This window comes from Calidris pugnax, unplaced genomic scaffold (genome assembly GCF_001431845.1).
Source record: "Calidris pugnax isolate Ruff unplaced genomic scaffold, ASM143184v1 scaffold20, whole genome shotgun sequence".
Taxonomy (NCBI): domain Eukaryota; kingdom Metazoa; phylum Chordata; class Aves; order Charadriiformes; family Scolopacidae; genus Calidris; species Calidris pugnax.
Window position 1 is genome coordinate 1,809,876 of NW_015094510.1, and position 11,881 is coordinate 1,821,756.

At 41.0% G+C, this 11,881-nt stretch overlaps 2 protein-coding genes across 2 annotated transcripts in view; one reads left to right on the plus strand and one right to left on the minus strand.

Moving 5' to 3' along the window:
- PIBF1 (progesterone immunomodulatory binding factor 1) overlaps positions 1-11,596 on the minus strand; it is a 135,882-nt gene extending 124,286 nt beyond the window's left edge. The window contains exons 1-4 of the mRNA XM_014966146.1: positions 11,254-11,596; positions 10,164-10,479; positions 9,030-9,130; positions 5,091-5,289 (exon numbers count right to left, since the gene is read on the minus strand). Coding sequence (XP_014821632.1) covers positions 5,091-5,289; positions 9,030-9,130; positions 10,164-10,415 — 552 coding nt within the window. The 5' untranslated portion in view covers positions 10,416-10,479; positions 11,254-11,596. The remainder of the gene's footprint in view (positions 1-5,090; positions 5,290-9,029; positions 9,131-10,163; positions 10,480-11,253) is intronic.
- The window catches only part of DIS3 (DIS3 homolog, exosome endoribonuclease and 3'-5' exoribonuclease), a 23,669-nt gene continuing 23,204 nt past the window's right edge, over positions 11,417-11,881 (plus strand). The window contains exon 1 of the mRNA XM_014965722.1: positions 11,417-11,864. Within this exon, the coding sequence (XP_014821208.1) occupies positions 11,417-11,864 (448 nt within the window). The remainder of the gene's footprint in view (positions 11,865-11,881) is intronic.

The following is an 11,881-nucleotide window of genomic DNA, read 5'->3' on the forward strand; positions in this document are numbered from 1 at the left end:
GGGTTTTTTGATATACACCCACACACACGTACACAGAGGTTATTACTACCAGATTAACTTGATACCTTAAAATGTTTGTTTCAGGGGATGAAAATAAAAGAAAACATAATTAAGCACTATTCTCATGCAAAAGCTACTCCATAACCCCCATCATTAACACTGTTTGATACATGATTAAAGAAGAAATACAAGCAAGAAAGCACAGAAAGTAAGCATTCAAGAGCAAGCTGTACTCCACTTCCATGCAGAAGGAAGACAGGTCTCTGTTTTGCTACCTGTAAACAGCAGAAGACAAAGAAAATTTCCAGGTATATTCCATATAATGGACAGCATACAATTCTAAAAAAACACAGAAGTCATGAAAATTTGTGATGTAAACATAGGTGTAGTTTGCTTTATACAATAAAGCAAGTGCGCAACATGAGTGGAAGATTAACATCAAGGCAGAAAAGTGAAGTTTTCTAAGAAGTGGTGGGGTTATTTTTGTTTCTGTTTTCAAGCTTTTCCAAATACTATGTTTGTTAAAAGTTGCCATAGTTTGAATTTGTTGTACTCAGCAAGAGCTCCACTTTTCATCCCTACCTTTAGATGAAAAACAAACACAAACTAAAACAGGGTATATGCTATAAATGTAAAAGTTACTTTTTATTGACAAAGATGATTTCCCAAAATACAGTTGCTATTTTTTTAAATTTTTTTAAGATAGTAACAAGGGATTCTCAATTCATTATGTCTAAGTTTACACATAAAACGAACAAAATTAAGGATGGTTGTTAAAACTACAATTCAATTAAACCCAAACTAAGGTATGATAATTTTTTTTGTTCATGTGCTGAAAATTCCAAATGATAAATTGAACCATCAGATGCTACACTTAAAACTATAAATTGTCTTTCTGTTCTGGGAACTGAACTAACTACATATTATTGTCTTTTTTAACTGCTTCAATACTATTTTTCCTCTTGCAGTATCCTATTCCTTCAATATTTAAGGAGTTTTTTTACATCCATCTCTGAAATCCCATTGCTTCTAATGGGCTTGTGAAGTTAGTTTTATTGGCTCGTTCTAACTTCTGAACTGCAACAAGCTTCATCAACTTCCTTAGGAAAAAACCCAATTTTAAAAGTGTGCATGCAAAGCAGTGAGTAAATATAATTTTAGTCTCTTAACTATAGCTTCCGCTGACTACACTTTTTGTCTATCTGGATTCTTTAAGAACTTGTCTGGTTACATCTGAAACTGAGTAACTGAATTTCAATCAAGACCTCCCAAAAAAGTGACTACAAATTTTTAAATTTTTTTTGTTAAATAATAACCTTGACTGTCACTAATTGGTAACTATTTAAAGCATTGTGGCTTTTTTTAAACTTAAACTTTCTGAACTTAAAGCTTCTCCCTTAAATTCTTGCAGTTTTACTGTGATTTCCGTAGGAAAACTGACTTATGCCATAACACCTCATTTACTTCCCAAACTGTAACAACCCTAAACCAGATTACTTGGTATCAAACCAAGATGACACAGGATACAGTTATCAAGCATAAGCATAGCTGCACAGCCTGCCCAAGAGAAGATCAATCTGTGGTAATAAGAAAGTGCAAATGAGCGCAGCAGATGAGGAGAAGGTTCTAACAGAAGTTCAACTGTTATTGTTGCTTTGCTTGCTTGCTCGCCAATAAACATTCATGTGACTCAGCAGTCAAAGCACACACTGCTATATTGCCAAATCAATATAGCAGAAACACAAAATACTGTAATGGGATTTCACAGAGCACTGCATATCTTAAAAATTATAAATTTCTACAGATGTGCTTTAAGGAAGAAGTTACCACTTTCTAGGCGTTTTTTAAAAAACTCTCAGTGTGTGCCACTTTACTAGAGTTAAACTAAAAATGGGTGGGTGCAGAGGAAGGGAAAGTTGCCTTCTGTTAAATGGATTTATGTGAAAGTAGTTGTGTCAGCTAACTGCCTTCTTAAATAAAGAGCATCTAAGCTGTAGTTAACAAAACAATGCAACTGAAAGACATGGCAATTAAAATTGGATCAAACAATTTGCAGATACATCTTTAAATGTCAGTTTTAAACAATTTGGTAAAAAAAATTTAAAGGAGAATACATAAGAGTTTCACTTTACCAGACAAATTCAGTGACTCAGCTGCCAAGCACCAGTTCAAAGACCCGAAGTGCTTTAAAATTTTACATATACTGTTTCTAAAAAAGTCATTTTTATAAATAGTTAAAAAATAAAAGTTTAAAAGTTTAAAAGTTTAAAACAAAAAAAGTATGGTTTTAAGAGAAAGATGCTTAAACATAATTTTTCATTTCTCATCATCATTAATATTAAACATCACCTAGTCTTTGCTCTAACATGTCACTATGGCACCCCTCTGTGGAAGAACAGTGAAAAACACCTTACATTTGTTTTAATTCTAGTATTTTAAATTTGCAGTATCTCTATATACAAAACTTGTATTTAAGCACTTCCTGCTGTTTGTCCAGTTTACCAGGTTTCAAAAAAAGTGTAAGTATTATATACACATTCACTTCGAGCCTGGAGAATTGTAAGGCAGTATTTTATAATTGATAAACAGGAAAAAAATAAAAAGAGTCTGGAAATGTCTTGCTCAAATTTTCTAAGCAGAACTCTTTCTTGCCAAGGAGAATTTTTCCCTAATATCAATAGACTGTGCTATTAGTCTGCATATAGATCTGGAGTCAGAATTTTTATCTGCTTCAAAAATGCACAGTTCTTCCTTCGGTAAGCAAAGCAGAAAACAGTATCAGAAAAATTACGTTTTCCCTGCAATATGCTCTTCCTAGCCTTCAGAAACCAAACAGATGCATAGACAGCCTATGCAAATCAGTTCTGTAGCCTCCCAGCACCTGTATCAATTGAGTAACTCAAAGTAATGATAAATAATCACTGAGCTTAACCGATACTCTCAAGTTCACACTGACCCCATTGCTAAAGTCGCGAGAAGCAGCAGAAAACAGCATCTTACTGCAGTATATCTTTAAAACATCTTCTTGGGGGTTGAGGGGGAAAAAAAGGACAACTTCAGAAGTAAAAAGTGACATGTAAAGAGAAAGGGGCTTCAGTGAACACATAAGCAGTAGAATTTGAGTCACAGACAAAAGTAGCATTTACTGCTGAATGGAAAAGAAATGTAGATCGGGGTAGAAGGTGGCTGTTTCCCATGTCTCCCACTTCACATCTCTTTTAGAGTCCCTTTCTACTCACAAATACAATTTAAGCACTCCAGACAGCTTCACTTAAAGCAGCTGGCAAAGCTACTAACACCTTGTATCTGTCCTGCACCTGGCTACAGAGTCTTTTGTACTGACTATCAATCAACTCCTGAAGCCCTGGAGCTTCCTGAACACCAGTTTCAAGTAAGCTGACATGATTTCATTTTGTGTTAAAAATCTGCTTTGTCTACCATGGTGGCACAGGAATCAACAAAAAAAAAACCCAAACACTTCTATAGAGGGCAGTGGGTACAGCAGACAGCTAGGGTGTATGGGTGTAGTACCTTAATAGGTCCCAACCTATGCGTTCTTGTTTATTACTCAGAGCCTTAAGATTTTTCTAGTACTTTAAAGAGTCCAAGTTTTGGAACTTTTCAAAAGATGTTCCCAAGAACATCCTTCAGATAAGAATGACAAGTTTTACTTCTCTGTACATATCTAGAGCACAGTATACCATGACTTTCATCTAGCAAGACAACTCATCCATGCAGCATTTATGCCTCAACAAATGCACTAAGCTTTTATAATGTTATATTATTCCTTAATAACTAGCTCTATAGATAAGCACAATGCAAATACTTTGGTGAAGTAAAGTTTACATGTCTAAATTCTCTTCATTCTCAGAAGTGAGCCAGGATGCTCTGGACATGTCCCACAGTCTGTGAAGGCATTGTCCTTTTATCGCAAGCAGAGCATCCCCCTACCTCTCCATCTACCCATATGCCATAATTAACAAATTTCTTAAATCAAGAAAATTAGTCTTAAAGCACACTTTAAGGTGTGCTTTATCTCCTGCATTTAATCAGGTCAAAAAGGGCCAGATAGAAAGCATGAGGGAAAGGTAAGGGATGTTTACAAGAGCCATCTCAACTTGTGGTTTTGGCAAGCCAAGTTTCAAATTCCTATTTTCAGCCTGCTATATTTCGTATCATCAAGGTGTGCCCACCATTTACTCTTAATACCCCCATTTGCTTTACCCTCTTAAAATACATCAGCAGTTCTAGTCTGTTAGTCTCTTTAAGACATTGGAGTCTAGGATTAAAAGGTTCTCATTACTGGAATCTAGTCAAAATGGACTGATCCAGAAGTACATCTGCCTCCAAAGGTTTTTCATTTCTAGTTGGGCAAGAATAAGAATTCTAGCAGTATAGACTGGCTTCTACTATATAAGGCACATACCTTTTTTTGCTAAAAAAAACAAAACAATTTACAGCTTGTGGTGGGCTGACCCTAGCCAGCAGCCAAGCACCCATAGAGCCACTCACTTGCTGCCTCCAGTGGGAGCAGGACAGAGGAGAAAGTGGGAAGAACAAATCCAAGAAAACTCAGGTGCTGAGTTATCTTAACAGTTTAATTAGTGAAGGAAAGAGGAAGATGAATTAAAAAAAAAAATAAAAAAATCAGCCAAGCAAAGACAGTCACTCACACCTCCCACAGACAAACTGATGCCCAGCCAGTTTCTCATCAATAATCACCTTGGTAGCCACATCTCCCCTGCCCCCAATCTCTATGTCCAGTTTATATTGCTAAGCAAGGCGTTAGTTGGCATGGAATATTCATTTGGCCAATTCAGGTCAGCTGTGTTCCCTCTCGATCTCATGAGCACCCCTACCCTGCCCACGGTGCACAGGGGAAGGCAGAGTGTGGAGAAGAGAAAGCCTTGATGCTGTGCAAGCACTGTCCAGCAATGGCCAAAACACTGGTGTTACTGACACTGTTTTAGCCACAAATCCAAAACACAGCAAGATTCAGGCTGCTATGAAGAACATAAACTCCACCCCAGCTAGATTCAGGACACAGCTATATTTTAAAACCAATTAAAAAAAAAAAAATCAACACTCACAGAAACATATTCAGGGATAGAAAGCTGATCTTCAGGAAGAGACTTTAGCTTCTCATAGCAATCATCCGTTAATTCCAAATCTCGCAAGCTACGACGGATATCTCCGGCCCTCTCCCTTAACTGATGATTAGTTTCCTCCAGCTGCTTCTGTCTCAATAAAATAGTTTCCATTTCTTGTTTCATTAGAGCCTGATGTTTTCTTCAAGATAGATTTGAAAACAGAAGACGTTAAGTAGTGAGTAACACAAGTCAAAAACCTTCACAATACCTTGGGTAGGGAGTGAGTTACGCTCATTTTGGATAGGGGAAAATTTACAGATATTAGTACAGGAGCATATACCACCAGGGTTACACAATCATATCAGACAGGTTATACATAAAACACCAGGAACTTCATAGTCATTGACAATACAAAGCTGAACCTGAGAAGTGGCAATCCCTACATATGACGACTTGAATTTATAAATTAAGTCTTAATTTACCAATTAAAAGGTTAAAAACATGAAAAAGCAAAATATATTTCCACACAAACCCCAAAGCATTAGTCAATTACCAAATAAAGCAATAGCAACTTCAATACGTGTCCTGTCCAGTTTCAGCATATACATGCTTATGGCCTATTCCACAAAGAACCCCTCATTTTCTACCCAATGTAACATACAAAGTTTGGGTTCTTTTTAAACCACAAAATAACAACTAATAACAAAACACCCCCAAAACAAAAACCAAACGCCACTACCCTTAAACAACCAACCTTATTTCCAGCCTTAAAACGCTGTCATTACTGTTATCACCAGGGGCAAGTTATTATACGGCAAGGGAAACTGCGCATCACTTAGAGATGTTTCAAAGTGTTTATTTTATTTAAATCAAAGCAACTGACCTCCTTTTTGGGAGGTTTTAGCTGTAACTCTTGAAAACACATTCCAATTAAGTCATCCTTCAAAATGTAACTCTTATATTATTTAAAAAGTGTACTGGGTTTGCATGGCAAAATTTTGGTAATGGGGAAGGGGGTAAAATGGGCTACAGGGGTGGCTTCTGTGAGAAGCTGATAGAAGCTTCCCCTGTGTCCCCTAGAGCCAATGCCAGCCAGCTCCAAGACAGACCTGCAGCTGGCCAAGGCCAAGCCAACTAGTGACAGTGGTAGCGCCTCTGGGATAACATTTAAGAACAGGTAAAAAGATGCAGATGAACAACAGCAGAGAGAGGAATGAGAATACATGAGAGAAACAGTCCTGTGAACACTAAAGTCAGTGGAGGAGTGGAGTGGAGATTCCCCTGCAGCCTGTGGTGAAGACCATAGTGAGGCAGGCTGTGCCCCTGCAGCCCATGGAAGTTCACAGAGGAGCAGATATCCACCTGCAACCTGTGGATGACCCCATGTCAGAGCAGGTGGATGCATGAAGGAGGCTATGGCCCCGTGGAAAGCCCATGCTGGAGCAGGCTCCTGGCAGGGCCTGCGGATCCATGCAGAGAGGAGCTCACACTGGAGCAGGTTTGCTGACAGGACTTGTGATCCTGCGGGGGACCCATACGAGAGCAATCTGTTCCTGATGGGATCCACACTGGAGCAGTTCATGAAGAACTGTAGGCCGTGAGGGCTCAGGAAGGACTCATGTTGGAGAAGTTTGTGGAGGACTGCCTCCTCTGGGAGGAATCCCACACTGGAGCAAGGGAAGAGTGAGGAGTCATCCCCCCAAGAAGGAAAGAATGGCAGAAACAATGTATGATGAACTGACCACAACCTCCTTCCCCATCCTCCTGAACCACTGGGTGGGGAAGAGACAATCAGGAGTGAAGTTGAGCCCAGGAAGAAGGGAAGGGTAGGAGGAAAGTGTTTTAAGATTTGTTCAAGCCAACTAGTGACAGTGGTAGCGCCTCTGGGATAACATTTAAGAACAGGTAAAAAGATGCAGATGAACAACAGCAGAGAGAGGAATGAGAATACATGAGAGAAACAGTCCTGTGAACACTAAAGTCAGTGGAGGAGTGGAGTGGAGATTCCCCTGCAGCCTGTGGTGAAGACCATAGTGAGGCAGGCTGTGCCCCTGCAGCCCATGGAGGTTCACAGAGGAGCAGATATCCACCTGCAACCCATGGATGATCCCATGTCAGAGCAGGTGGATGCATGAAGGAGGCTATGGCCCTGTGGAAAGCCCATGCTGGAGCAGGCTCCTGGCAGGGCCTGCGGATCCATGCAGAGAGGAGCTCACACTGGAGCAGGTTTGCTGGCAGGACTTGTGATCCTGCGGGGGACCCATACGAGAGCAATCTGTTCCTGATGGGATCCACACTGGAGCAGTTCATGAAGAACTGTAGGCCGTGAGGGCTCAGGAAGGACTCATGTTGGAGAAGTTTGTGGAGGACTGCCTCCTCTGGGAGGAATCCCACACTGGAGCAAGGGAAGAGTGAGGAGTCATCCCCCCAAGAAGGAAAGAATGGCAGAAACAATGTATGATGAACTGACCACAACCTCCTTCCCCATCCTCCTGAACCACTGGGTGGGGAAGAGACAATCAGGAGTGAAGTTGAGCCCAGGAAGAAGGGAAGGGTAGGAGGAAAGTGTTTTAAGATTTGTTTTTGTTTTCTCATTACTCTAATTTGACTGGCAATAAATTAAGTTAATTTTCCCCAAGCTGAGTCTGTTTTGCCTGTGACAGTAACTGCTGAGTGATCTCTCTCTGCCCTTATCTCAACCCGCAAGCCTTTCCTTTTATTTTGTCTCCCCTGTCCAGCTGAGGAGGTGAGTGATAGGTGAGCAAGGCTTTGGTGGCATCTACCCAGGGTCAACTCACCACAAAGCAACATTAAAAATGCTAGCTAGTACTACATGGCAACGTCTGCCCTACTTGTTTCAAAAAGATGAAAGAAAATCCCAAGTCAGCAAAGCAGTCACACACAAGACATATTCTGGTGTACGATTCTGTTAAACGGGGATGAAAAGTGAGGTAAAAGACAGACAGGAAAACTAATGAAAAGACCAGGGAAAGAAAAGTAGTTCAACTTTTTTATGCCTATTAATAACAGTTCGCACATCAGTACTTTTTTTACTGAGCACTTCTCTGATAACTCAAGTATGGCCAACATAAAAATATTCCACCCTGGTGCAAATAAGCTTACGGAATGACAGACATTTTTCTGACAGTCAGCTGCTCTTAGGTGAAAGACTTTGCTGTAACTCATCTCAGGTCTGGCTTCATACCCCTAAATCTGTTCCAATCTTACTAAAGAGTATGACTTTGAATCAGTCACATCCTGTATGCTGGTGCATCCTCTAGCAAGAGAAAATCAAGTAATGCTCTTCCTTCACAGTCCTATTACAGGTGCTAAAACATTTAATTGACAAAGTAATTTGGAGAAGCCTTCTAGCCAAATGGTTTTCAGCTACAGGTTACCTCAAATGTTTCAGAAAAGCAAGGAGAAAAGTAAGTTTCTACATCATCAACTGAAAGCACTTCAGACCAATAAGCAATCCTAACTGGAAGTGCTAAATATTATCCCCTTATATTTCCCAAGACATTTAGGCTGCAGAGTTATTAAAAATTCACTTTAAGTTGATAGAAAGTCCACCCTCTTTACTTACTCCTTTCACTCTTTACTGGTTTTAAAAACATTCTTACTCCAAGTTCCTATTATATTTTGAATCCAGGTAACAATAAAATCAAAATCAAACTTCAGCAAGTTTCAAACTTATTGATATGTTAATTGAATACGTAAACTCCATTTTTAGAATGAAAATACTAATATAATCTTCAAAAGAAAAACAACTCCTGTAATTCATAATCATTGTTTTCCATTAACTGTTGTCCTGGTTTCAGGTGGGATGAAGGCTATTTTCTTTCTAGTAAAACCATGACAACTGACCATGAATAAATTTGAATTCATATTAATAAGTTATTACAGATGAAGGTTTTTTTTGTTTTACTTCCATCATACCTAGCATCTTCTTGCTGCAGTGCTAGCTGACTATCCAGTCGTAAAGACAACAGCTGCTTTTGATGGATTGCATCATTAAGCTTCTCTTCTAGCTCTTCAATCTAAATATAAAGAATATAAAATTAAGAAAAGAAGTTACTTTGGTAATTTTTAAAACATGTTTGACAAAAAGAACAACTTCATAGAAAAATGTGGAGAGCCCAATGCACTGGGAAGTACAGTAACAATTGTCTAACAAGATATGTAAATATGCTAAGGCTTCATAAAATACCATATGGATTTCGCCCTAATGAACTAGAAATAAAAAAGACTTAGTTCTACAATTGTGAGAAACTGGCCATGAGAACCTAACAAAAAAACAGGATGTCCCAAAGCTCACTTCCTGCAAGATATCTACCACCTGTGTACATGATATAACATCAAAGGAGGTATGTCCTTGGTTCATCTGACCTTGTGTCTTAACTGCACCCTCGGAATCATTACGAACCCCGCCCGGACCAATCGGACCGGGACCGTACAACAATTCATCTTTTTTAGCCAAATAGCTACTTGTTCAGCTGATTTCAAATTAGGCCTAAACTCAGAGCAGCAAGCCAGTGAAAGCCACTGTTGGTATATAATAAGTTGTAAATGGGGACTGGACACAAACATGGCAAAACTTTTATACCTTTCTTATTTCGTGTATCTCATTGGAAACTGTACCCAACAAAATCTCCTACTGTAGACATGTTGGTATATTCTAGTCACACCTTCATTAACAGATCATTGAACAGCATTTGGATGACTTTCTAACGTCCTGCAAGTTCAGGTTAAAAGCTCTATTAAGTTGCTTACATCAGTGACAAAATCACTCATTTCTGAAAGAATACAGGTCTTTCTTTTCCCTTTGTTTTCAGAAAAGGAAAAATTAATTCGATCCCTCTCATCCATTTATAAGTATAATACGTTGGACAAATCAGCTAAGTTTTACATATCTCGTTTCCTCCATTTCTCATTTAAAAAAAAAAAAAAAAGTTAAGTAAGCTTCCAGTATGCAATTCTCAGAAATTCTTTTCAGAATGGAAGGTTCTATCATACTCTAAAAGCACCAGAAACAAGAAAAGATTAGATGACAAAAGAAGAAACATTTCTTACCTTGGTTAAGTATTCTACTTTCAAGTTGTCAATCATCAGGTTTTTCTGAGATAATTCTATTTTAAGCAGCTGAAGATTATGGAGCAACTCTTTCCGTTCAATCAGCTGCTTAGTGATTTTAACAGTGCCTTCTCTCTCTTCAGAGGAAGAAACATCGTCGGTTGGTATTGTAGTTTCTAAGCTAATATCTTCAGACTCCAAGGAGCTAGAAATGTTTACTTTCCTGATTTCCTTAGAGCTTTTATACGACATTTTCCTTCACTATTTGCAAACCTTTTCAGAGTTATACATTGAGATAAGCCCCCTCTAGAATCAGCTGGAAAAAAAAAAACAAAACAAAATAATTAAGTGAAAGGCATTACATCATTACGAAAATATAACCAGTTCAGACCACTAAGCAATACTTTTCAGCATCACATGGTTACATTTTTTTTTTTCTTCCCAAATAATTACTTGGTCTTCCCAAATAATTTCTAACAAGGGGTTTGACTGCAATAAGCTAGATGCTGGTGTAAAACAGGCTTACCAGTAAGATGCTATAGCTAACACAAGACGTGCACCTGCCATTCACACCATCAGATGTGCATGCACCGAAAGCTCCACAGAGCCATGAGGCACACAGTGTCAGAGAGCACCCAATAAGGGTGTAACAACCCCAGCTAGATAAAATGGTAAAGGAGTAGAATCATAGAATGGTTAGAGTTGGAAAGGACCTTAAATATCATCAAGTTCCAAACCCCGTGCCATGAGCAGAGACACCTCCCACTAGAGCAGGCTGCTTAAAGCCCCATCCAGCCTGGCCTTGAACACTTCCAGGGATGGGGCATGCAGAACTTCATAGAATCATAGAATGGTCTGGGTTGGAAGGGACCTTAAAGTTCATTGAGTTCCAACCCCCCTGCCCTGGTCAGGGACACCTCCCACCAGACCAGGTTGCTCAAAGCCCCATCCAGCCTGGCCTTGAACACCTCCAGGGATGGGGCATCCACAGTTTCTCTGGGCAACCTGTTCCAGTGCCTCACCACCCCCACAGTAAAGAATTTCTTCCTCATATCTAATATCCTCCCCTCTTAAGTACTTTGATACCCACCGTTGTCTTCCCTGAAGATGTAACTCCATTGCTCTCGTCAGGTTAACTTGCTACATCTTTCCACAAGGGAGCTACTTTTACAGCCACGGGGTACAGACCACAGCTTGTACTGAAGAGAGGCACAGACTTACGCGCGTTGCTCCGAGCCCTACAGAGAAAGGAGATGCTGCTCTCGGAGCCCAGGGCCAGCGCCGGCCGGGGCTGCCCTACGGCGAGAGGCGGGGAGCCCGCCGGGGGCCTGCTCTCCTGGGGGGGCCGCCGCCGCAAGGCAGCACCACCCCCTTCCCCACGCCGGAGGAGACGCTGTTCCCTCTCCCCCCGCCCCGACGCCCAACTCTGCGGAAGCCAACAGGCCCGCCCGGTAACGGGGAGCGAGGGGGAGCCGACCCTACCCCACCGATCACCCACCCGCACCGGGAGAGGAGGCCCGGCGCCCGGGCCGAACCCGCTCTCCCTCCCTCACCTCAGCCGGCACCGAGACCGCCGGCGCACGCGCGCCTTCCCGCCCCTCCTCTCAGCGCAGCCGAGGCGGGGCCGCGCGACGCCATCACCACGGCGACGCGGGGCGCGGGGCCCGGCCGCCGCGCGCCGCTTCCCGCGCGGCACGCTGGGTAGGCGGAGCTTCCCA